The following is a 27,073-nucleotide window of genomic DNA, read 5'->3' as shown; positions in this document are numbered from 1 at the left end:
GCGCTCGAGCCCCCCCCTCCTCCCCCGGGCGGTGACGGAGGAAGTTGGAACTCAGTCAGGTCCGGCCGCCAACATGTCTGCAATGGGGACCCTCGCTTTTGATGAGTATGGCCGACCCTTCATCATAATCAAGGACCAGGACACCAAGACTCGACTAACCGGGCTGGAGGCGCTGAAGGTAACGGGAAAGGAAAATGAAAAAGCGCCCAGGCCTGGCCTCCGTCACGCTGCTCGCACTCACTCACATGTGGTGTCGGCTGGCGCGGCCTAGAGAGCACCAGCGGCCTTTCCTTGTGTTTGACCCGAGGATCTCGGGTGCCCAGACCAGCTGCACCGTGATACTCGGCGTCGCCGATTTTCCCGATCTGAGTCCCGGAGTGAACTGGCTGATTTCGGGAGCCTCGATTTCAGCACAGTTTGTATTGAATGAGGGGATGTGCCGGTAACATGGCGGCTTCTTCCCAGTCTTTTCTGGTCGCTCGGCGTTGGGCTAATGTGAGTGCCGACACCCTGGGAGCAGCAGCACCCACCGGGTGGCCGCTTCATCCCCGCCAAGCTTTGGGGAAATGTTAGATCGCAGTCTCGTCCTGACCGATTTATCCAATTGGGGAAAAAATCCGCAGGAGGGTGAAGACTCGTCCATTCACAAGTCTTTGTTTCGAATTTCAACGAGTAATTCAGCAACTCAAAATCAGGAATGAAAAACGGGAATAAAGATAAACCCAGAAACTACAGGTCAGTCAGTTTAACTTTGATAGTGGGAAAACCAATGGAAACATTCATTCGGGACAGAATTAATAGTTATATGATCAGATTCGAGTTAATTAAGGACAGCATGGGTTTCTTAAGGGAAATCGCATTTGACTAACTTCCTGGAGTTTTTTAATCATAGAATTTACAGTGCAGAAGGAGGCCATTCAGCCCATCAGTTCTGCACCGGCCCTTGGAAAGAGCACCCTACCCAAGCCCACATCTCCACCCTCTCCCCATAACCCAGTAACCCCACCCAACACTAAGGGCAATTTTGGACACGGAGGGTAATTTAGCATGGCCAATCCACCAAACCTGCACATCTTTGGATTGTGGGAGGAAAGCAGAGCACCCAGAGGGAACCCACGCACACACGGGGAGAACGTGCAGACTCCGCATAGACAGTAACCCAAGCTGGGAATCGAATCTAGGAACCTGGAACTGTGAAGCAATTGTGCTAACCACTATGATATCATGCTGCCCTGCTGTTTTTGAAGAAGTAACAAAGGTTTGACGAGGACAATGCTTTCGATGGGTACAAATGGATCAAGAATCCAAACAAGGCGGTGAAAGGTTATTGTAGCTGGGCAGGAATGTCGAGTTGAGGTTAAACTTGTATGATCTTCGGGGCTAAGTGGCCTACTGCTCTTCGTTTGTATGCTTGTGAACAGTAATGGTCAATGGATGCGTTTTGGGCTGGAGGAAGGTTTGTAGTGGAGTTCCCCAGGCAAACGTGTTGGGCCCCTTGCTTTTCCTGATTATCTTTATGTTAATGATCTAGATCTTGGAGTGCAGGGCACAATTTCCAAGTTTGCAAATGATGCAAAACTTGGAAGCATTGTGAACTGAGGAGGGCAAACATTGGACAAAGACAAGTTGGTGAAATGGATTGACAGATGACATTCAATGCAGAGAAATATGAAATCATTTGTTTTGATAGGAAGAACAAGGAGAGGCAATAAGGGTGCACCTCTAAAGGGGATACAAGAGCAGAGGAACTTGAGTGTATATATGCATATATCATTGAAGTTTTGAGAGAGTTGTTAACAAAGCATACAGTTGCCTAACATTTATTAATAAATATTTTAAAATAAAACACTAGTTTAAGTTGGAGTATTGTGTCCAGTTCTGGCAGCTGCGCTTTTGAGGAGTATACAAAGGCATTGGAGAGGAAGTAGAGATTCACCAGAATAGACAAAGAACTTTGGTTATGAAAATAGATTGGAGAAATTAGGACTACTTCCTTGGAGAAAAAGTGAGGGGATTTGATAGAGGTATTCAAAATCATGAGGGTTGTGGACCGAGTGGATAGGGAGAAACTGTTTATGAAAGCATTGAGAGCGAGATGGCACAAATATAAAGATTGCAAAAAGAAGCAAAAAAGTGATGTGGAAAACCTTTTACATGCAACAAGTGGTGAAGGCCTGAGCTTGTGGTTGAGGCAGGTTCAGTCGAGTCATTCGAAAGGAATTAGATAGTTTTCCAAAAAGGAAGAATGCAGGTTTATGGGGGGAAAGGCAGGACAGTAACACTAAGTGAATTGTTAGTTTGGAGAGTCGGTACAAACACAAAGGGTCCTCTGCGCTCTAACATTTCTGATTCTGTGAATGTTCTTTAAAAATTGGGAATGTGGGGCTTATCTAGAGTTATATCTGTTGTAGTTTTTATCCTAATTCAAGCACATTCGATCATTAAACTCTATCTGAATAAAGATATGAATGAAAAATTTACTTGGTCTTGTTGAAAGAAACAAAAGCCTCCAAGAGGGAACTTTCATTGCAATGTAACTCCATTCACTGTGAGTAAATTATTCAATTTAACATTTGTTGAATTGCAAGACACATTACATTTGGCTCACCACTCAACTTAGATTTACCTCGATTTTCTTCATGTTTTCCGGAGAGGCTCCAAAAAGCTGGCACTACAAACTGACCTGGCTGTGGCTACGCTGGGCGACGTTTGTATTCTGCTGGCTTTGTACACACATGCCTTGCCCTTTTCAGCTTTTTGGACACTTTGAGGTCATGGTTCAGCTTGATTTGGTTTGTTAATTTTATTAATTGACCCAGCATGCTCATTGGAAGTGATAAAGTGGGAGATCTGAAATAACTACTTTAAAATATTTAGCTAGGTTCCTTACTCCTTGTTTCCACTGCTCCACTCTTCAATTTGCTGACTCTTCCTGGCAGCCACGGGAGTACTTTGTCCAATATAATTCTTATAAACCTAACTGTGTTCACAGACAGTTTAAACATGATTGACCCTGTTTTGTCCTTGCCAGATATTCTCTGTTCTCTTTCTACTTGGAAGTGCTGAGTAATAATTGCAAATGGAAACCTTGGCCATTGTTAGCCCCAGAGTACTGAGGGAAATTATACTAGTGGAGCTGGAATCAGTTAATTTAGCATCAAATTTGTAATCCTCACTAGTAGCACATACATACTATTCATAGAATCCCAGGCAGCACAGTGGCGCTGTGATTAGCACTGCTGCCTCACGGCGCCGAGGACCCGGGTTCGATCCCGGCTTGGGTCACTGTCCGTGTGGAGTTTGCACATTGTCTGCATTTCTCCCCCCCCCGCACACACCTGCAACCCAAAGATGTGCAGGGTAGGTGGATTGGCCAGGCTAAATTGCCCCTTAATTGGAATTTTCTTTTAAAAAATCATAGAATCCCTACAATACAGAAGGAGGCCATTCGGCACCGACCCCCTGAAAGAGCACCCTTTCCCTGTAACCCCACCTAACCGTTGGAAACTAAGGCAATTTAGCATGGCCAATTCACCTAACCTGCACATCTTTGGACTGTGGGAGGAAACTGAAGCACCCAAAGGAAACCTACGCAGACTCAGGAAGAATGTGCAAACTCCACACACTAACCCGAGGTCGGAATCAAACCCAGCGCTAACCACTGTGCCGTCCATAGATGTGCATTTGCATCAGAAAACCTCATTTTTGATTGTGGAGTGCCTAATGCTTAAAATATTTCTGAAGTGAAAGGAAGCTTGAGAAGTATAAATAGTTGGAGTATAAGTATTGATAGACCATGTAGACCAAATGATTGGTTTCTGTGCTGTAAATTCTGTGCAAGTCACTGGATGTAATTTTGATAATAGCACTATTCTGCATCGATATTGAGAAAGTTTGGGGACACATTTTGTAAAATTGATATCACAATTTAATGCAAGCTGCGTCTTGCATAGAAACGCTTGCTCTTAATGTTATAGTGCAGATTTTCCAGTTGACACCTTTAAAATAAGCAAATGCCGATTTTAAAATCTAGACAATCTATGACGTTGAATTAATGAATAATTAAATGTCAGTAAGTTTCCTTTTTAAATTCAAGGTGGCTTTGAGTTCTTTCAAAAAGAGTAGACTTTTGGCAGGTGTTTATAAGTCAATTTTTGAAATAGAATTCTAATAATTTTGCTTTCATCCCAGTCACACATAATGGCAGCAAAAGCAGTATCAAATACACTAAGGACATCCCTAGGACCAAAAGGTAAGCTTCCAAATAGTTTTCGGAAATTCTCCATTTGAAATGCTTGAGAGTCTGAGACAAATAAACTTCTGTTATATTCACACTATACACTTGTTTGCAACTTTGTATATAAGCAAGAATAAACTATTCAATTTCTTGAGCTTGCCGTGCCAAACAATTAGATTATATCTAACTCCATCCATGCTCCTTGGCTGCACATTTTTCCCCAAAATCCATTGATGCCAGATTTAAAATTATTAATTGAGCTACCATCTATTGTTGTGGAAGAGAATTCCACATTCTGCCACCCTTTGCTTGAAGAGGGGTTTCCTAACTTCACTCTTGAAAGTACTGACTGCAGGCTCAATTCATTTTAAATCTGAGATCGGTAGATTTTTTTTTTTACTATGTCAGTGTAAAACGATATGGCGCTCACACAGGTGGGTGAAGTTAAGATACAATCAGCGATGATCTGATTGAATGACGGGTGGAACATGCTCAAAGGGATGAATGGCTTGCTCCTGTGAACATTGTTTCTAATATTGCTCGTAATTGCTGTCAGTTAACTAAACCTAAATCAACCTCTAATTATTTTAGTAATGAGAATGCCAAGTGATCATATCTAAATAACATACTTTGTTATAATTTTCAGTTAATTTAAGAGATGCTGAGTCACAATCTGCACTAGCAATATAATCTAAATATGTTGTTGCATTAAAAGCTGGTGGCCGTAGATATATATTTTCATTCTTCTGTTTTAGGACTTGACAAAATGATGGTGGACAAGGATGGAGAAGTAACAATCACCAATGATGGCGCTACTATTCTGAGTATGATGGATGTGGAGCATCAAGTTGCCAAACTGATGGTGGAGCTTTCTAAGTCTCAGGATGATGAAATTGGTGATGGTACCACAGGTGTAGTTGGTAGGTTGGAGACTAATGTTATTAGTATGTTTAGGAGGTTTTGAGACTTGCAAAAAACGTTTCAGGTGAATTTAGTAGATTTCAAGCAGAAAGAAAATAGATCCTGGTTATTTGAAGAAATCTGTTTTCTCACATTTCAGTATTGCATCTTAACATATATAAACTGCAGTTTTAGACATTTAAATTACGTAAATCTATTTTTCAGTCCTTGCTGGTGCCCTCTTGGAACAGGCTGAACAATTACTGGACCGTGGTATTCACCCAATACGCATAGCCGATGGTTATGAACTGGCTGCTCGCAATGCTATTGAACAACTGGACAAGATCAGTGACAGTTTTCCTGTAGATCCAAACAACAAAGAACCCCTTATTCAAACAGCTATGACGACACTTGGCTCTAAAGTGTGAGTGTAAATTGCATGAACTGTACTTATTGCAGGTGTTGAGACAAGGTAAAACATTTTGTAGTTTTATCCGGACTTCCCAAATGAAACCTGTAATTGTGGCCATTTTAAAAAGGTGGCCAACCATCTTACCATCGAGACGGTTAAATTAGTACAGGAATATTGACGGGCAATGTTGGGATCACTTATTAGCCAATCCAAGACTACTTAGCCTGGAGCTGTGGTGGAGGCTCTTAATATATTTCCATCGCATGGCTGACCAGGAACCTCTTCCGCTCTTACCACCTACCAGTGTTGGAAGGATTTCTAAATTGAGACAGAACTTTTTTGGCCACATTATGAATGCACATTCCTTGGCCATCAGGTATTGGCAAGTCTAAGATTAAGCCTGTCTGTTAGCAACATTGTTGTCACATTTTACTCTTGAGATGATTTTGTGACTCATTTGTGCTATTTAAACCACCTGGGTTACACCTAACATTGCTTGACTTCACCCCACCTCAGCTCGTCTCCTGTTGAAACCCTCAATCGTGTCTTAATACCACTAGACTTCACTATTTGAGTGCATCTGGCTATCATAGTATCATAGAATTTACAGTGCAGAAGGAGGCCATTCGGCCCATCGAGTCTGCACCGGCTCTTGGAAAGAGCACCCTATCCAATGTCAACACCTCCACCCTATCCCCATAACCCAGTAACCCCACCCAATGGGGCTAGTCTCCCATATTGTACTTCCCCGTAAAGCTGAGACTGTTCAAAACTCTGCTGGCCATTACTTAACTTGCAACAATCCTGTTCTCCTCACCCCTGTGCTTGCTGAAATACATTGGCTCCCAGTCAAGCAATGTCTTCATACCAAAATCTTCAACTTTGTTTTGTTTTCAAATCCTAACGTAGCCTTATCCATCCGTATCTCTCTAATCTCCTCCAACCCCACAGCCCACAGATATCTGTGCTCCCCTAATTCTGGCCTCTTATGCATTCCAGCATTGGTGGTCATGCCTTCAGTTGGCAAGGCCCTACGCTCTGGAACACCCCATCTACACAAATCCCCTCTATACGTAACCTCCTTTATGGTACTTCTTAAAACCCACATCTTTGACCATGCCTTTGGTCATCTGTACTTTGCTTTATCATGCCCCTATGAAGCACCTACATTAAAGATGTTATAAAATATAATTGAGGGAAAGGAAAGAAGCGCATATTAAGTGCATGGTCAGCAGGGTAGAATATCAGATAGAAGTGGAAGTAGAAAGCCAAAGAGGAGCCATCAAATTAAACAAAATAGTAAAATATCCTCAGGCATTTAATAGAAAAAAAGAGGCAAATCAGGATGAAAATGGGGTCACTAAAGGCTGGTTAGGGCAAAATCATAGGCTGTGAAAGCAATATGAAATAATAGTTATTTTGTTTCAGTATTTATTGGAGAGATGGATCAGGTGGACATGAAATTGTAAAATGAAATTGAAATAATATGAACCGCATTAAAAGTACAAAGAGAAATATTCAATAATGAAACTCTGAGGATAAAACCCCATGGCCCAGTCTGGGTCAACCCCTGCGCCCCCTCCCCGGAAAAACATCCTACCACTTACCTTGTCAAAGATCTTTAAACCTGGCTGTCCCATTAAACTTGGCTGTTTAAAAAGGAGATGGGGTTTACTTCCCTTTGTTGCTAGGCCCCATGGATGTGTTACACTCCCAGATATCGCCTGACCTGAGTGAGGTTGGGCTAGATAAGATCATCTTGATTTTCAAGTAAGAACTTTCAAGCAGAGTTGCAATCTGACTCCGTTGCCACTCCATTAAAGGTTATGACAATAATGAATAAGGAACATCAAATTCAAAAAGGGAAAGTTTTGATTAACAAACGTCATTGAATTCTTTGAAGAGGTAACCGAGTAGGTAACTCTAATGTACTAGATTTCCAGAAAATCATTAAAAGAATATGGAGACACTGGAGATGGGGTTTTAAAAAAAGATTTAAGAGGATAATACCAGAACAGCAAGGTTATAGCCATCGGGAAAGAATAAACAGCTGAATCTGTTCTCTTGAAAAGAGAATGTTGAGGGGTGACCTATTAAGAGATCTTTAAAGTTATGATTTTTTGGCAGTGTTCACAGTTGTGGGGAAGAGCATAACTAGAGGGCATTAAGTCACTATCCGTGTGGAGTTTGCACAATCTCCCCATGTTTGCATGGGTTTCACCCCCACAACCCAAAAATGTGCAAGCTAGGTGGATTGGCCACGCTAAATTGCACCTTAATTGGAAAAAATGAATTGGGTACTCTTTATAAAAAATTTAAAAAATTAATTCAAAAATTTTTAAAACTAGAGGGTATTAATATATCAATAAATCAAATTATAAAAATTGAGCGAATCAGCGGAAAACACAGGAGGAGCAGTCCCCTGCAGAAATCTTCAAACTCACTGACAGCATTTTCCAACAATCACTCAGCAGGCCACATTGATGCAGGTTAGAGAAGCCTGGAATAGAGGGTTGAACATTGTTAGATGAAGAATAAACTTCAACATTGACTGGTTGAGCCAAATGGCCTGTTTCTGTGTTAATTATTTTGTATAATTTAACTCTGGGCTCCACCAAAAGGCTGCTTAATCGATCTGAGGATTTGACATGCCTTGTCCCATCGCACTGACGTGAACACTCGCGCTGAATCACTGAAATCAGCTATAAAGAATTACGATCAATCTTCTCCCTCTTGTCAACATAAAAATTCAAAATAAATGTCTGACATCAGACAATACACTCATTTACAGTGCATCAGCCATCCACGTATTTCAGACATTTCATTTTGAAATTTATTCAACCACAAAATATTCCATGCACATGGGGAGAAATCATGAGTTGGATTGTGAGATGATGGCAATTCTCGTCAAATTCTGAAGTCATAACCTGCCTTCCTGGTGGAAATTTGAGACTCTGGCATTGTCCACTGACCAGACGAGCTGTAATACTGCTCCTACAGTCGCAATCTAAATGGGACCACTGAATATTTAAAAATACACCTCCCTCCCAATTGTTACCTTTTCCTTTCATATAGTGGACGTAACTTGTAGGAGGCAGTACTAAGCTTTTCCTCCGGATCAAAAGACCTCATATACTGGCTGAGAAGACGTCATTGTAATGCTGCCTTCTACAAAATGTGCTAAATAAACACAACAGAACCACATCTATATTCAACGCGACAATTTGTGGTTTACTTGAAACTAGGTTTCCGAGCTGGATAGCTAAACGTAACCTATTGCAGTTGTTGTCGTATTTTGAAAAAATATTTATTTGTGTTTATACAGTATTAATCGTTGCCATAGACAAATGGCAGAAATAGCAGTAAATGCTGTTTTAGCTGTTGCTGATATGGAGCGCAAGGATGTCGATTTTGAGCTGATGAAGGTGGAGGGTAAAGTGGGTGGAAAATTAGAGGACACACAATTAATTAAAGGAGTCGTGGTGGACAAAGAATTCAGCCATCCACAGATGCCAAAGGTAGGATTTTTTTGCATTGTGAAATTCAATTCCAAATAGTATATGACTCACTTGTGTACAGAACTTGAAATTGGCTATTTAGATACCATTTCTGGAACTGTTTTTTCACTGATAGTTTGTATTTAGAAATGACAATTTGGTGGGCAGTTTACAATAAAAACTTGAAGTTAAAGAGATTTTTAACATAGCAAAGTCTTTTGAGACACTTTGAGTTGATTTATTTATTGTCACGTGTACGGAGACACAGTGAAAAGTATTGTTCTGCGTACAGTCCAGGCAGATCGTTCCATACATGAAAAAACATAGGACATACATAGATACAAAATGTAAATACATAGACACAGGCATCAGGTGAAACATAGAGTGTAGTAGTACTACTCAGTAGAAAAGGTGTGTGAAGAGATCAGTTCATCCCATAAGCGGGTCATTCAGGTGTCAGAACAGCGTGGAAGCAGCTGTTTTTGAACCTGTTATTGCATGCTCTCAGAATTCTGTTCCTCCCGCCCGATGGAAGAGGTTGGAAGAGAGAATAACCCAGGTGGGAGGGGGCTTTGATTATGCTGCCCGCTTTCCCAAGGCAGTGAGAGGTGTAAACGTGGTCAATGGATGGGAGGTGGTTTGTGTGGTGGACTGGGTTGTGTTCACGACGCTCTGTAGTTTCTTACGGTCTTGGGCCAAGCAATTGCCATACCAGGCTGTGCTGCAGCCAGTTGGGATGCTTTCTATAATCCATCTGTAAAAATTGATAAGAGTCATTGTGGACATGCTGAATTTCCGTAGTTTCCTGAGGAAGTATAGGCGCTTTTGTGCTTTCTTGGTCGTAGCGTCAACGTGGGTGGACCAGGACAGATTGTTGGTGATGTGCACACCGAGGAATTTGAAGCTGTCAACCATCTCCACTTTGGCACCATTAATGCTGCCAGGGGTGTGTACGACATTTGGCTTCCTGAGGTCAATGACCAGCTCCTTAGTTTAATTTAATAATCTTTATTGTCACAAGTAGGCTTACATTAACACAATTAAGTTACTGTGGAAAGCCCCTATTCACCACATTCCGGCGCGCCTGTTTGGGTACTCAGAGGGAGAATTCAATGTCCAATTCACCTAACAGCATGTCTTTTGGGACTTGTGGAAGAAAACCGGAGCACCCGGAGGAACCCCACGCAAACACAGGGAGAACGTGCAGACTCGGCACAGAGTGACCCAAGCCGGTAATCTAATTTGGGACCCTGGCTCTGTGAAGCAACAGTGCAACCCACTGTGCTACCATGCAGCCCTGCTGACATTGAGGGAGAGATTGTTGTCATTACGCCATGCCACTGGGTTCTCTTATCTCCCTCCTGTAGTCTGACTCATCGTTGTTCGAAATCTGACCCACTATGGTCGTGTCATCAGCAAGCTTGTAGATCGAGTTGCAGCCAAATTTTGCCACACAAGTCTAGTGTATATACGGAATACAGCAGTGGACATTATAAAACAAGTTTGTCTCTGAGTTACGTAGGACAATATGAGGGCAGATGCCAAAACCTTGGTGAAAGAGGAGAGGTAGGTTTTAATGAGGGGTTTCGGGAGGGAATTCCAGAACACAACAAATAGGAGCAGGAATAAACCAAATGGCCCATCAAGCCTGCTCCACTATTGAATATAATTATTGTTGATTTTGGACTTCATTTTCCCACCATTGATTCCCTGAGAAAGCAAAACTCTTTTTCCCTGCTTCAAATATACTCAGCAATAGGGCATCCACGACCAATTCCAAATCTGAGCCCCAAATGAATGAGCTGATGAAAGTGGAAGTGATTAAAATGTGTTTGAGTTGTAACATTGAAATAGTAACGAACATTAGTAATTATATTAAGCCTTATATGTAGCTACCAAAATCTAAACATCAGTAAGACTTCCAAAGGCATTGATTTTTAAATTGCTTTTGTGATCTAGGTGGTAAAAGATGCAAAACTTGCAATTTTGACGTGCCCATTTGAACCACCAAAGCCCAAAACCAAGCATAAGCTTGATGTGACCTCAGTGCAAGATTACAAAGCCTTGCAAAAATATGAAAAGGATAAATTTGAAGAGATGGTCAATCAGGTCAGTAACTGCATCCTTACTGATACTAGAATTTTAATGATCGACTTTAGGAATCAAGTCTTATTGTTGCATTTATTTTATTTTAAAGATAAAAGACACTGGTGCCAATTTGGCTATTTGTCAGTGGGGATTTGATGATGAGGCAAACCATTTGCTTCTCCAGAATAAGCTTCCAGCTATTCGCTGGGTTGGTGGACCTGAAATTGAGGTAAGTGTAGTTCCATCAGATTCTAGTGTATGAATCGTGTGGTTTTGTCAGGATATCAATGTTTTTTCAGGGTTTCAATGTTGACAGCACAGAGCGCTATTAATACTTTTATTTGTGATGCAGTTGATTGCTATTGCCACTGGAGGGCGGATTGTCCCTCGGTTTTCAGAACTTACATCCGAGAAGCTGGGCAATGCTGGTATTGTCAAGGAAATTTCTTTTGGAACTACCAAGGATAAGATGCTTGTGATTGAAGAGTGCCAGAATTCTAGGGCTGTGACCATTTTCATCAGAGGTGGAAACAAAATGGTATGTGTGGTATTTGTAAGCACTAAGTTTGAATTAAAATCCAAATTTCATCTGAAAGTTTATTTTGTTAGTTGTTGGTTGGTGTTTTCTTTTAGTGACTATGAGATATATTTCATTGATGTCAACTTTCCTCAGAATTCTGATAAGAACCAAGGTTTTGACTGACCTTGCCTGGCCAGCATTTATTGCCCATCCCTAATTGCCCTTGAACTGAGAGTCAACCACATTGCTGTGGGTCTGGAGTCACATGTCAGCCAGACCAGGTACGGGCAGCAGATTCCCTTCTCCTAAAGGACGTTAGTGAAACAGATGGGTGTTTTTCAACAGTAGTTTAATGCATCGTTAGTCTTTTAATTCCACATTTTTAATGAATTCAAATGTCACCATCTGTGGTGGTGGGATTCAAACCCAGAGCATTAACCTGGGTCTCTGAATTACTAGTCCAGTGACAATACCACTACGCCACCACCTCCCTGCACGGTAATGTGAATGATATTTGGCTCACTTATTAATGTCTCACCCTTTCGCTCCCTCAAATCGGGCTTTGAAAATACTTTCACGTAATCTGGACAGAATTTGCTAGATGTAGAGGTTGCTACTATGCTTCATACTCAGTCAAAACCATCTCTTCAATCCTGGTTCACATTGGAGGACAAACAAAATACCAGGCTGTTCTCTTTCCCATGATTCCACCAATCAATATGCCTTCACATCAAAGTAAGGTAAAGTCACCATTGTCCCAGATAACCATAGGCTGCTTTCACCTTTTGAGGGGAAGACCTGACTGGTGGTGGTTTAACCTGAGGATCACCACACCTTGGGCGAGGGGCCAGGCGTAAGGTTGAGAAGGTGGGACCTTCATGAATAACCTCATCCGGTACGGGAAATGAACCCGCATTGCTGGCCTTGTTCTGCATCACAAACCAGCCATCTAGCCCACTGAGCTAAACCGGCCCCCACCTTACCTCAAGGAATAATATGAAAAACTCCATTGATTTGCATACCTCCATGTGGTTATCTCAAGTCAATTGAGTTCAATCATTTAGTCAGGGTGAGCCTAGTACCTTTCTAATCATTTTAACAATTGCTTACTTGTCTATTTTTCCTTTTTTGAGCACAATCTAAATAAATTGTCTTGACCCTAATATTATTTAACAATATCAGTGACTTCTCGTGCTTGTTGGGTGAATTGGACATTCTGAATTGTCCGTCGGTGTACCCAAACAGGTGCCGGACTGTGGCGACTAGGGGCTTTTCACAGTAACTTCATTGCAGTCTTAATGTAAGCCTACTTGTGACAATAAAGATTATTATTTGGCAAAGGTTACTTCAAAACTGATTTTTTTTTAAATATAAATTTAGAGTACCCAATTATTTTTTTCCCCAATTAAGGGGCAGTAGCGTGGCCAATCCACCTAACCTGCATATCTTTGGGTTGTGGGGTGAAACCCACGCAGACATGGGGAGAATATGCAAACTCCACACGGACAGTGACCCTGAGCCGGGATTCAAACCCAGGTCCTCAGCGCCACAGGCCCAGTGCTATCCACTATGCCACATGCCGGCCTGAAAACTGATACTTTAATCATCATGTTCTTCCCTCCTTTTTTCTTTAAACTCCTACCTATCCTCTTTAGCAGCAGCACTTAACTCCAACCACCCTATCCCTTCTTGTCCTCAAATGAGTTGCTTCATACCCATCTTTCCCGAAACATCCTGTTCAAAGTGGTCCAACCTGGCTCTAGTTCTAATCAAAATCATGAGTGACCTATGACTGACCAAGGGAGGATAATATTCCACTTTGTGTTCCTTAACCTTGTTCCTTGACCTTATGGTGGCTTTCGGTTCAATTTGCAGTGTCATCCTCTGTCAATATTTCTCCTGTCATCCAGCTGTATGGTTATTTCCTAATTTTGGATCTGCAAGAGTATATCTCCAATAATGGTTTCTGTTTTCACCCCCTCCCACCATTCCCTCTGCATTCCATCAAGTACTTTATTTTCTTGACTCCCATCATGTCACATGCAGCCTGTCAGTGACATTACCCAAGGAGGTGGATTATGACCGCTCAATAAGATGAAGCCAGGTGTAAATTGTTAAGCAAATTTATTTCAAAAGTGAACAAAAGGAGCAGATTATAATCGGACTTCATTCAAGTCAGTAATTATAAAATAATTCTTGCTTAATAATTCAAAATAAACAACTTCATGCTTCCCCACAAGTGGAATATTTTGTCTGACTGAAACAAAATCAATGTCAACTGTCCTACATTCTTCTGAGGTTCACTTTTTATCTTCCAACATTCAAACTGAGGTCAGGGCCAAAGGCCAGGGTACTTCCAAAACAATGGGTGAGAGATTTTCATGGAGTTCCTGAGACCGCCAAACAAATTATTTGCATACTATGAGGGAATGTCTTTAAGATAGCTAGCATTTTAAGGACCTAATGCTCGAGATTTTTTAAATTTGGTACGTACATTCTACTGGTTTTAAGGCAAAATATAATATTTTCTTCTAGATCCTTTTCTGGTCAAAATTGTGAAATGCAACGAGCTGACTGAATAAATATATGTTCATTCTTGCATAATACCTTTGAGTTTCCTGGTAGCTTTAACAAGGTAAAAATTATTGGGCGCAATTCAGCTGCCTCGCTGCGCTCAACTTTGTGTCGGGGCAAGACCACAGAATCACATGAGAGGCCTCTCGCAAAATTCACAACACTAAACGTCTCATGAGATTCAACGGAATTGTGTGAGACATCACGATCTGGATCTCCCCCTCACTGGGCATGATCCAGATTACGGCTCATTTAAATATGCCTTTGAGGATGGTGCAGTGGTTAGCACTGCTGCCTCACTGCGCCGAGGACCCAGGTTAGATCCCGGCTCTGGGTCACTGTCCATGTGGAGTTTGCACATTCTCCCCGTGTCTGCGTGGGTCTCACCCCCACAACCCAAAGATGTGCAGGGTAGGTGGATTGGCCACTCTAAATTGCCCCTTAATTGGAAAAAATGAATTGGGTACTCAAAATGTATTTATTTTTTAAAATGCCTTCGTCGGATGCACCCGGTATTCAATGGTCGTGCCTGCAAGACTTCGCCAGGGTGCCGTTTAGTACTAGCCCACACAAACCTGAACCAGGTGTAATGGTACCTGGGGAGGGCGGGGGGGGGGGGTTCCCAGGTAATTGGAGACCCCTGGGTGGTTGCGGGCAGGGTGGCGCTACCAGGGATCAGGCCCAGGGGGGCCTTATAAGGTTGGGGGGGGGGGGGGAAACACATCCCAGGGCCTCGTCAAGTTTAAGAGGGGAGGGTGTTGAGCGAACCAGAAAAAATGGCGCCCCAATCTGCAAGAAGTCTTTCCTAAATTTAGAGTACCCAATTAATTTTTCCAAGTAAGGGGCAATTTAGCATGGCCAATTCACCTACCCTGCACATCTTTTGGGTTGTGGTGGCGAAACCCACACAAACACGGGTAGAGTGTGCAAGCTCCACACACACAGTGACCCAGAGCCAGGATTGAACCTGGGACCTCGGCGCCATGAGGCAGCAGCACTAACCACTGCACCACCGTGCTGCGCTACGAGAAGCCTTTCCTGCTTGCCAGTGCAGCCTCGGTGGAGAGAATCATCTGAGGCCAAAAGAAAGTGGCAAAGTGACGTTGAATAGCGAGCAATGCCGAGTAACATCTCGCTAAACGTGCCATTTTTAAATTCCAGTCACTGAATCGCGCCTATTGTCTTTTCAAAATAAATGAGGTTTTGCTGTTGATATTGTGCATAATGTGTGTGCATAACGTTTAATATTTGCATAGATTTATTAGTGATTACTTTTCATTCTAGATCATTGAAGAAGCAAAACGAGCTCTTCATGATGCATTGTGTGTAATTCGGAACCTTGTGAAAGATAATCGCATTGTCTATGGTGGTGGTGCTGCAGAAATTGCTTGTGCTTTAGCTGTCAATGAAGCAGCAGATAAGGTAAAATGAAAATTTAATAAAATTCTGATTTGTTTGTGTGATTGTATGTTTTTGGATCATATGTGTTTACACAAAAAAATATCCTAAATGGGAAGCAAGAGCATCCTAGACTTGGATGCCAAAAAACACACATTTCAGCATCTTGGTAACTAGGGAAAATGTGCCACCAACTATTGTGGGCAGTCGCTCTTTTTTTTGTGCTTTGTACTCTGCTGAATATTAATAATTAGTTTTTAAATGTCAGTACATATATTGCTCTATCTTTCTGTCTCTACAGTGTCCTACTTTAGAACAGTATGCTATGAGAGCTTTTGCTGATGCCCTGGAAGTCATTCCAATGTCACTGGCAGAAAACAGTGGTTATAACCCGATCCAGACAATGACAGAGGTTCGAGCTAGACAAGTGAAGGAGAACAATTTTGCGCTGGGTATAGATTGTTTACACAAAGAGACAAACGGTAGGGAGCCATTCCTTAACCCTTTTTTATATTGTACTGGCATATATCAATTCCATTACTCTCTTGCAATTTAGCTGCTGTTTATTAAGGTTGTTGTATTCACTGATAATATTTTGTTGCTATGCTGCATAATTTTTATCGCAGTAATAACTTGACTGTTTATGGTACTTTTTAACATAGGAAAATGTCCTTGTGCTGTTCACAGGAGTGTAATCAGTCCAAAATATAAAGAGATAGTTGAAGGGGTGAAGCAAGGACAGAGAGAGTTTTATGGGTCCTAAAATAGGAGAGAGAAAAGCAAATAGGATAAGAAGGGAGTTCAAGAGCTTTAGGGCTTATAAGGCTGAAGCATGTCATCATTGTCAGAACAAAGGACAAGGATTTACCAGGGGCCAGAATTGGAAGAATGCAGGATACTCTGTTGTAGGGCTGGAAAAGGTTATGGAGACGAGGAGGGATGCGGACCATATTTGGATTTGGATTTTTGTTTATTGTCACGTCTACCGAGTGAAAAGTATTTTTCTGCGAGCAGCTCATCAGATCATTAAGTACATGAAAATAAAAGGAAATAAAGGAAGATACATACTAGGGCAACACGAGGTACACAGCAACGACATAACACCAGCATCGGGTGAAGTATACAGGGGTGTAGTGTTAATGAGGTCAGTCCATAAGAGAGTCGTTTCGGAGTCTGGTAACAGCGGGGAAGAAGCTGTTTTTGAGTCTGTTTGTGCGTGTTCTCAGACTTTTGTGTATCCTGCCTGATAAGAAGTTGGAAGAGTGAGTAAGCCGGGTGGGAGGGGTCTTTGATTATGCTGCCCGCTTTCCCCAGGCAGTGGGAGGTGTAGATGGAGTCAATGGATGGAAGGCAGGTTTGTGAGATGGACTGGGGCGTGTTCACGACTCTGAAGTTTCTTGCGGTCTTGGGCCGAGCAGTTGCCATACCAGGCTGTGATGCAGCCAAATAGGATGCTTTCTATGGTGCAACTGTAAAAGTTGGTAAGAGTTAATGTGGACATGCTGAATTTCCTTTGTTTCCTGAGGAAGTATAAGCGTTGTTGTGCTTTCAGATTTGTGCACTAGGATGAGAATTTAAAGAAAAATACTAGTACACCTGGAGACTACCTAGTTCAGCAAGCATAAGGGTGACAGGTGAGCTAGACTTGCTGCAGGTTATGATATGGTTAGATGACTTTGTTTGTGATGGGTAGAAGATGAGAGGCTGGCCAGTAAGCCAACAGAGATTGGAAAGCATGATGTGAGTTTCAGCAGCAGATATGCTTAGGCAGGGCAGTGATGGAATTGGGTGGTCTTTGTGATGGAAAGGACATGAGATCAGAAATTCAGGCTCAGAATTGAATAGGACACCAGAGTTACGCACATCATGGTCCAACTTGAGGCAAATAGTCAGCAAAGAAATGGAAACCACGAGTTCAGTGGTCTCTCTTCCCAATGTTTAATTGAAAGAAATTGCAGCTAATCCAAAACTGAGTGTGGGATCAGCAGTCTGACAACATTAGCAGTGGAAAGATCAAGATAGTTGGTGGTAAGAGTGAGGTGTTGTCAGAATACATTTGGAACCCACAGTGGTGGTTGATATTCAGGGCAAGTAAATGACAAATAGGAGGGGTCCTAGAGAGATCCTTGGGGAATTCCGGAGGTAACCACCAAGAGGAACCATTGCAGACTAATGAGTGAAACCGGGTGATTGGTAGGGTGTACAACACAAAGATATTGGAGCATATGTGGCCAACTGCATCAGAGGCTGCAGCAAAGCCAAGGAGGATGAAGATGGAAAATACAATTGCAGAATATTAAATTTCTGTCTTAATTAGGACAATTTTGGTGCTCTGGCTAGGGCAGAAATCTAATTGGAGAGGTGCAAATACAGTACAAAGTAAAACGGGTTTGTTTCTAATCACTAGCTTTCGGAGCACTGCTCCTTCCTCCAAAACAAACCTGTTGAACTTTAATTTGGTGTTGTAAGACTTCTTACTGTGCACACCCCAGTCCAAAGCTGGCATCTCCACATCAGTACAAAGTAAGGCATAGCTTTGGAAAGTGATATGATCAAGGTATTGGGAGAGGAAAGGGAGGTTGGAGATGTTTGAAAGACAGATGGATCAAGCTTTTTGAGGATGCAGTTAATGGTAAATTTGCAAGGGATGTGGGCAGTAGCTTCTTGCTACGCTTGCCTTTTTATGGGGTATGTGGAACATTCCTTGTTCCAGGCCTACCCGGGTCCCCTCTCAACTCTTTTTTTACCGGTACATCGATGACTATTTTGGTGCCGCTTCATGCTCTTGTCCGGACCTGGAAAAATTCATCAACTTCACTTCCAGTTTCCACCCCTACATCACTTTCACCTGGTCCATCTCAGACACTTCCCTTCCTTGACCTTTCTGTCTCCACATTTCCGGCAATAGGCTATCTACTAATATCCATTACAAGCCCACTGACTTGCACAGCTATCTGGACTACAGCTCTTGCACATTACACCCTGTAAGGACTCTATCCCTTTCTCTCGGCTCCTTCGCCTCCGTCGCATTTGTTCCAATGATGCCACTTTCCAGCATAATTTTTCGCCAACTCCAGCGTGATCCCACCACCAAATACATCTTCCCTTCACTCGCTCTGTCAGCATTCCGCAGAGACTGTTCCCTCTGGGATAATTGAGTCCACTCCTCCACTATACCCTACCCATCACCCATGGCAATCGCAGAAGGTGTAACACCTGCCGCTTTACCTCTTCCATGCTTAACATCGAAGACCCAAAACACTCATTCCAGGTTAAGCAGCGTTTCACTTGCACCTCTTTCAATTTGGCCTATTGCATTCGCTGCTCCCAATGTGGCCTCCTCTATATCGGAGAGACCAAACGTAGACTGGGTGATCGCTTTGCTGAGCACCTTCGGTCTGTGCATTCAGGACCCTGACCTTCCTGTTGCTTGCCATTTTAACACAAGACCCTGCTCCATGCCCACATGTCTGTCCTTGGCCTGCTGCAGTGTTCCAGTGAAGCTCAGCGCAAACTGGAGAAACAGCATCTCATCTTCGGGTTAGGCACGCTACAGCCTTCGAGTCCTTCCACAATAACTGGATCCGTCTCCGGCTACCAGGGAGGCAAAGGCCAGGATGTCGGCCTCTTTCACTCCCTGAACTCCCGGGTCTTCTGACACCCCAAACATTGCTTCCTCTGGACTCAACACCACCCGTGTTCCTAACATCTTAGACATTGCCCTGGCAAACCCCTGCCAGAACCCCTCAAGCTTTGGGCATGCCCAAAACATATGGACATGGTTTGCTGGGCTCCCCGCACACCTTGTACATCAGTCTTCCACCCCGAAAAACTTGCTCATCCTCGCCGCCATCATGTGTGCCCGGTGAACCACTTTCTTTTTTTATAATTTAGAGTGCCCAATTCATTTTTTCCAATTAAGGGGCAATTTACCATGGCCAATCCACCTAGCCTGAACATCTTTTGGGTTGTGGGGGCAAAACCCACGCAAACACAGGGAGAATGTGCAAACTCCACACGGACAGTGACCCAGAGCCGGGATTGAACCGGGGACCTCGGCGCCGTGGGGCAACAGGGCTAACCCACTGCGCCACCGTGCTGCCCTCGGTGAACCACTTTAACCTCTATTAGACTGAGCCTGGCACATGATGAGGAGGAATTGACCCTACTTGGGGCTTCCGGCCATAGTCCCTGGTCTATCTCTCCTCCTAACTCCTCCCACTTGCCTTTAAACTCCTCCACCAGGGTTTCCTCTGCCTCCAACAGCTCCTGGTAGATATCCAACACCTTCCCCTCCCCCACCCAGGTACTGGACACCATCTTGTATGCCCCATGGTGGCAGCAGCGGGAAGGCCACCACCTGCTTCCTCAGGAAGATTCGCACTTGTAAATACCTAAAGCCGTTCCCTGGCGGCGATTTAAACTTGTCCTCCAGCACCGGCAGGCTGGGGAAGCTCTCATCTATAAACAGGTAACCCATCCTTCTATTACCCGCCCTCTGCCAGCTCTGGAACCCGCCGTCCATCCTAACCTGTGGTTGTTATATAACGGGGTCCAGATCGACGCTCCCTCCACCCTCTTGTGTCTCCTCCACTGCCCCCAGATCTTCAGTGTCGCCACCACCACCGGACTTGTGGAACAGTTTTAAAGTTTTAATAAAAGCTTTATGATTTTTCCACTAAAACTAACATTATCATTTATGGGGAAACTGTTTCTTTGATGTATAGTAGGCCCTCACTGTAAAGATTTTGGAACCCAGGAAAGTTTATCCTACTTCCTTGAGAAGGGATAACTGATTTAAGCTTTAAATAAAAAACAAGGTGTGGATTGATACTGGGAAGTTTTTCTTCAGACCAAACAATCAATGCATGAAATGGGTTCCCCAAGGGAATGGTGGAAACAATAACCGTATGTTAATTTTAAGAACCAATATGGATGTTGCAATGATCGATCAACCACAATGGGTCGAATCGCCACCTTTCTCTAACTATTTTGCAAAAAATCTTAGAAGTGACTTGGTAAAAGGCATTTTGAGCAGCCCCTTCTTTCCTCTTTAAATAAAAATCAAAATATACTTCTAACTTCTTTATTGTGTTGCTTTTTCTAGGGTAGTGTGTAGCAACTTAAATACAGTAAGCATGACTAGTTATACTGAATGTTCGTTTTTAATATTTCATTACAATGATGCTGGTTGACTCAGTCCATTAATTCCTTGATTCTTTCTTCTAGATATGAAAAAACAGCATGTCATAGAGACTCTAATTGGAAAGAAACAGCAGATTTCTTTGGCTACCCAAGTCGTAAAAATGATATTGAAAATTGATGATATTCGGTGCCCTGGAGAAATGCAGGAATAAATATGTTGGTACTGCACTGGCAGGAGAGTAGTGGGATATGCCATAATTAGCATTTTCTGTTCTGTTATTTATTTTTGCATAATTCCATAAGCTACATGTATTTGTTTAAAAGGACTGAATAAAAGCTTATACCATCTCCTAGCCAACTTTTCATTGAATGCACTTCATTCTTGAATACAGCAATAGTTCTTCATTCACCTGATCTAAGATAGTTGCAAATATTTTAGCAGCTCTCAAAATATGATTTCGAGTTGTGCCATTTTTTTTGGTACAGTTAATAGACTCTGGATCTCTTCACCGGCCCATCGAGGCCCCTCGTGATCCATGTTATGATCTAGCCCTCCTGTGGGGTCAACCATAATCGCCCTGTGGGCCTGGCCTTATTCGTCAGGGTCTTTGCTCACAGGCCATTCAAGATGGCCACCAACTACTTCCTCATTTTTGCAATCTCCACATGTCTGCTGCAACCAACTCTGTACACTGTCCCTACCTCCCTCTGTTATCACCCTGTTTCTCCTTCCTGGGAGGTGCGCCGTGGCCTCCTTCACTGTACGTCCGTACACCAGCCTGCTCACTAGTGTAGCGGCTCCCCTAACAGGCGGAGATCCCTGTTTAACCTTCCCCCCCCCCCTCCCCCAACATCCCTTTCACACCACACTTTAAAAAAAAATTTAGAGTACCCAATTAATTTTTTCGAATTAAGCGGCAATTGAGCGTGGCCAACCTACCTAACCTGCACATCTTTGGGTTGTGGAAGTGAAACCCACTCAGACATGGGGAGAATGTGCAGACCACACCGCACTTGGGTACAGCGTGGATTTGGCACCGTTGAATCGCGCTTGGCCAGGTCAGCACCAATGGCCTGGTACAGGCGAATTAATGTCCTTCCTTCTTGCACCCTCTCGTGCTCTTTGCTCCCCTCAGAATCCGCTCTTTGCCCTGGTACCTGTAGAACCTCATGATTATTGCACCATGTGCTGATGTCGAAGTGACCTGTGGGCGCAATCTGCCTCCGGTGGGCTTGGCGAAGCTGACCAGCTTCCCGTGCATTGCTGCTACATATTCTGTGGGGTTCCTCCCCTCCGTTCCCTCCAGCAGCCCCACGATTCTCCGGTTTTGCCAACGTGTTCTGTTCTCCTGGTCGTCAACTTTATCCTTCAACCCCTTCTGGGTCTTTACCAGGCTTGCTACCTCAGCCTCGTGTGCTGCGATCGAGCCCCCATGGTCCATGGCTGCTTATTCGAGGCCCTGTGTTGTCTTAACTGGGGCTTCTAGCCTCCACTCCGTATTGTCCATTGCCTCCCTCATTGAGCCATCATGGCTTCCACTGCTGCCTCCTCATCTCCCTATGTCTCTGGAGCTCCGAGATGATGATGCATGTCAATTTGTCCATCAGTCCCTGGGTCTGCGCTGGGTGCTCTGCGGTTTGACCCTCACTGCTCTTTGGAGCAGTGACAACTGTGGCAAAGTGGCCCTCTTAAAGTTTGCTTTCCGCAGTGCTAACTTCATCTGCTTTCTTTTATTTAACCTGGGACATCCTTTTGTGTCTTTCTTCCTTATCTGGGACTTTTTGAGACCTCTTCCTGGCCCCTTCCCTTGACTTTTTTTTGGATTAAAACTAGCTCATTGACTGATCACTGATCCTTGAATTGATTTGGTGACCTATCAAAACAGGCAGGGCTAAATGTAACAAGCATTGGAACATCCTGTATTTTAAATGTTACAATCTCCACACACTACAAGCTTTAATTGCACACAAAGCCACAATGAATGGTTTTTTAACTGCATTTAGCAAGTCCCAAGCTCCTCCTGACATTTAACAGGATTTCTTCCTGCTTGTGCAGAGTAAATCTTTCAATGTCTTTTTAAATAAAGTCCTCTTCATTGAATGGACTTCCAGTAACAAGGTATCGCCTGATGATTCCTTTGTTTTTAACTCTCCAGGGTTAGTTATTAACTTGGACCTGACTACAAATTAAATGACTCTGCTGCTGTAACTAGTTTGTAATGCCACATTAAAAACATGCCAAAATCCCTGAGGCTGTCAGCATTCTGGTGTAGTATCTCCCAGGAGTACGTTTTATAGGGCTGAGTAAAATGCATTTTGTTGCTATTGCCCTTCACAACGACCTATGTGTGAAGTTGAATTTTCCGTTTTCATAAACATGAAGACGGCACAAAGGAACAGGCTGAAGTCTGCACCTGATTTGTGCATTGCCCCCTGCTCCTGTGTACCTGATTGGAGTGAGATCATGAGGACCAAACAGGCTCCCTTTCGTATTAAAGGTAAGAGAATGTGGCGTGTGTTGCGAAGGTCAGTCAACTTGCGTCATGGAGATTGGCCGCCGTGGGTCCCAAAGGTCAGCAGGTTTAAAAACACTGCCTCAAACAGTAACCTCTAGTTCCTGCATCAACCCTGTATAGTCTTGTCAGAGTTCATAGGTTTCTATGAGATCCCCCTCATTCTTTTAATCTCCAGCAAATATAATCCTAACCGACACACTCTCTCCTATGTCAGCCCTACCATCCCAGGAATCAGTCTGGTAAACCTTTGCCGCATTCCCTCTATCACAAGAATATCCTTCCTCAGATAAGGAGACCAAAACTGCGCACAATATTCCGTGTGTGGTCTCACCAAGATCCCTATTGCAGCAAGACAGCCCTCCTGTACTCTAATCCTCTTGCAGTGAAGGCCAACATACCATTTACCTCCTTTACTGCCTACTGCCCCTGCATGCTTACTTTCAGCAACTAGTGTACAAGGCAACCCAGGTCTCAATCTATAGCCATTCAGATAATCTGTCTTCCTGTTTTAGCTACCAATGTGGATGACTTCACATTTAGCCACATTATACTGCATCTGCCATGCATTTGCCCACTCAATTTGTCCAAATTACACTGAAGCATTTCTGTATCCTCCTCACTGCTCATACTCCCACCTACCTTTGTGTCATCTGCAAATTTAGAAATATTACATTTAGTTTCTCTAAATCATTGATATACATTGTGAATAGCTGGGGTCCTAGCACCAAACCCTGAGGTACCCCACTAGTCACTGCCTGCTACTGGGAAAAGGTCCCAGTTGGGGCTCGGAACTATATAATTCCTCGTAAAAGTCCCTGAAGACCCCATTGATGCCAACCCCACTCCACACCACACTCCCTCCCCGGTCCTTAACTCCCCCGATCTCCCGAGCTGCATCCCGCTTCCAGAGCTGATGCACCAACATCCGGCTAGCCTTTTCCCCATACACATAAATTGCCCCCTGGGCCTTCCTCCACTGCACCTCCGCCTTCCTGGTGGTCACTTCCTCAACAATCATTTCTCGGGCACCTCTGCATACCTCCTGTCTACCCTCACCATCTCCACCACTAGCCTCTCCCTCCCTCTGCTCCCTCCTCCTTGTGGGCCCTAATGGAGATCAACTCTCCCTTAACCACCGCCTTCAGTGCCTCCCATACCATCCCCACTCGGACCTCCCCGTTATCGGCCTCCAGGTATCTCTCTTATGCTTCCTCGGACCCGTTCACTCACCTCCTCGTCCGCAAGCAGCCCCACCTCCAAACGCCACAACGGGCACTGGTCCCTCTCTCTTTCTCTCCCCCCCCCCCCCCCCCAAGCTCTAAGTCCACCCAATGCGGGGTGTGATCCGAAATTGCTATCGCCGAGTACTCCGTATCCTCTACTCTCGCTATCAGCGCCCTGCTCAAAATAAAAAAGTAAATCCGGGAGTAAGCCTTATGGACGTGTGAGAAGAATGAGAATTCCTTAGCCCCCCGGCCTTGCAAATCTCCAAGGGTCCACCCTTCCCATCTGGTCCATAAACCCCCTCAGCACCTTAGCCGCCGCCAGCTTCCTACCCATCCTAGACCTGGAGCGATCTAGTGCCAGATCCAACACCATGTTAAAGTCTCCCCCCATTATCAGGCCCCCCCCCTTCCATATCTGGGATCCGACCCAACATGCGCCGCATAAAACCTACATCGTCCCAGTTCGGGGCATACACATTGACCAGTACCACCCTCTCTCCCTGCAGTTTACCACTTACCATTATGTACCTACCGCCATTGTCTGCCACAATGCTCGACGCCTCGAACGACACCACCTTTCCCACCAAGATCGCCACCCCTCGATTTTTGGCATCCAGCCCCGAATGAAACACCTGACTTACGCACCCTTTCCTCAATCTTACCTGGTCTGCCACCTTCAGGGGTGTCTCCTGGAGCATGACTACATCCGCCTTCAGCCCCTTCAGGTGCACGAACACGCGGGCCCGCTTGACCGGCCCGTTCAGTCCCCTTGCATTCCAGGTTATCAGCCGGATCAGGGGACTACCCGCCCCCCTCCCCCGCCGACTAGCCATAACCCCTCCTCGGCCAGCCACGCGCCCGCACCTCACGCCCAGCCCGTTCCCCACGGTGGCAGACCCCCGTCTCGACCCCCCCCCCCACTCGCTCCAGCTCCCCCTTGACCACAGCAGCAGCAACTCGAATTCCGCCCCCCCCCCCCCCCCCCCCCCGGGCTAGGACCCCTCCTAGCTGCTTTACTCCCCCCATTGCACTTCGCAAGTCAGCTGACCCCAGCCACCCCGGCCTCTCCTTCGACTCCTCCCATTGTGTGACACACCCTCCTGTACCATTCCCCATCCACAAGCTCGCCACCTCCCCCTTCCATCCCAGGCGGGAAACAACCCTCGCTTCCCCGCCCCGGCCCCGACCCCTCCAGTCTTCAGCGTGGGAAAAAACCCGTCCTTACCACCTACCCGGCCCTGCCACCTCTGATGCAGCTCCTTTTACCGGCCCAGTCCCCTCACCCCCGACTCAGGCCTCCCCCTCCCCCGTGGGGCCCCATCACACCACCGGCCATCCACCCTTGTTCCATTTGCTTACCCCCCTCCAAGAGCCCCCCCGACCAACCCAACCAAAACGGTGCCCAACCCGCCCTAACCACCCTCGCCCAACCAGAAAGAAAAATAACAAGAGCAAAGGACCCCCCCCAAAAAGTAACATGTCAACCGCAATCCCCAAACGCCCATCCCGACCCTCAATCTGTGTCCAGCTTCTCGGCCTGAACAAAGGCCCACGCCTCCCCCGGAGACTCAAAATAATGGTCCCGGTTCTTGTAGGTGAGCCACAGTCACGCCGGCTGCAACATGCCAAACTTCCCCCCCCCCCCCTTCCTGTGCAGCACCGCCTTCGCTCGGTTGTACCCGGCCCTCCTCTTCGCCACCTCCACACTCCAGTCCTGGTATATTCAAACCTCCGCGTTCTCCCACTTGCTGCTCCTCTCCTTCTTGGCCCACCTGAGCACACACTCCCGATCAGCGAACCGATGAAACCGCACAAGCACCGCCTGCAGTGGCTCGTTAGCCTTGGGCCTCCTCGCCAGCACTCTATGGGCCCCTTCCAGCTCCAGGGGCCTCTGGAAGGACCCCGCTCCCATCAGCGAGTTCAACATGGTGACCACATAGGCCCCCACGCCGGCCCCTCCGGGAGGCCCAGAATCCGCAAGTTCTTCCGCCTCGACCGATTCTCCATCTCCTCGAACCGCTCCTGCCATTTCTTGTGGAGTGCCTCGTGCGCCTCCACTTTTACCGCCAGGCCTAGGATCTCGTCCTCATTGTCGGAGATGTTTTGTCGGGTCTCGCGGATTGCCAGCCCCTGGGCTGTCTGGGTCTCCAGCAACTTATCGATAGAAGCCTTCTTTGGCTCCAGCAGGTCCGCTTTAATCTCCCTAAAGCAGCGCTGGATAACCTCCTGTTGCTCCTGCGCCCACTGCATCCACGCTGCCTGGTCCCCACCTGCTGCCATTTTGTTCTTCTTCCCTCGCACCTTGTTCGGGTCCACCGCCACTTTTTTAGTCGTCCCACTCCTGGTAAAAGCCATATACTGTCGGGGATCTATTGTACTTTCCTTCCCACAGCGGGAAATGTTGAAAAAATGCCGTTGGGGGCCCTGAAAAGAGCCCAAAAGTCAGTTTTTTGCGGGAGCTGCCGAACGTGCAACTTAGCTCCGCATAGCCGCAACCGGAAGTCTGGATCCTGATACCTAAGTGTCACAAACAGACATTCAACAACAAGTAAGTTTCGAG

At 45.0% G+C, this 27,073-nt stretch overlaps 1 protein-coding gene across 1 annotated transcript; it reads left to right on the top strand.

The window, feature by feature from the left end:
- On the top strand, positions 1-21,119 carry cct5 (chaperonin containing TCP1, subunit 5 (epsilon)). The gene is made up of 11 exons (XM_072508977.1): positions 1-178; positions 4,192-4,252; positions 4,993-5,157; positions 5,363-5,561; positions 8,875-9,067; positions 11,006-11,155; positions 11,244-11,363; positions 11,487-11,672; positions 15,513-15,650; positions 15,928-16,108; positions 20,856-21,119. Exons 1-11 carry the CDS (start codon positions 74-76, stop codon positions 20,981-20,983), a joined length of 1,626 nt encoding a protein of 541 aa, XP_072365078.1. The 5' UTR covers positions 1-73; the 3' UTR covers positions 20,984-21,119.
- Positions 21,120-27,073: the final 5,954 nt, after the last annotated feature.

This window comes from Scyliorhinus torazame, chromosome 6 (assembly GCF_047496885.1).
Source record: "Scyliorhinus torazame isolate Kashiwa2021f chromosome 6, sScyTor2.1, whole genome shotgun sequence".
Lineage (NCBI taxonomy): Eukaryota > Metazoa > Chordata > Chondrichthyes > Carcharhiniformes > Scyliorhinidae > Scyliorhinus > Scyliorhinus torazame.
The sequence above is the reverse complement of the archived record's forward strand: the minus strand, read 5'-3'. Positions and strand labels throughout refer to the sequence as shown.

What these genes read in the sequence shown, in the direction of transcription:
- cct5 (XM_072508977.1), top strand. Translation starts at nt 74, where the DNA reads ATGTCTGCAATGGGGACCCTCGCTTTTGATGAGTATGGCCGACCCTTC. An exon ending in GACATCCCTAGGACCAAAAG is followed by an intron (nt 4,253 to 4,992) that starts GTAAGCTTCCAA and finishes CTTCTGTTTTAG; the next exon opens with GACTTGACAAAATGATGGTG. An exon ending in GCCATCCACAGATGCCAAAG is followed by an intron (nt 9,068 to 11,005) that starts GTAGGATTTTTT and finishes TTTGTGATCTAG; the next exon opens with GTGGTAAAAGATGCAAAACT.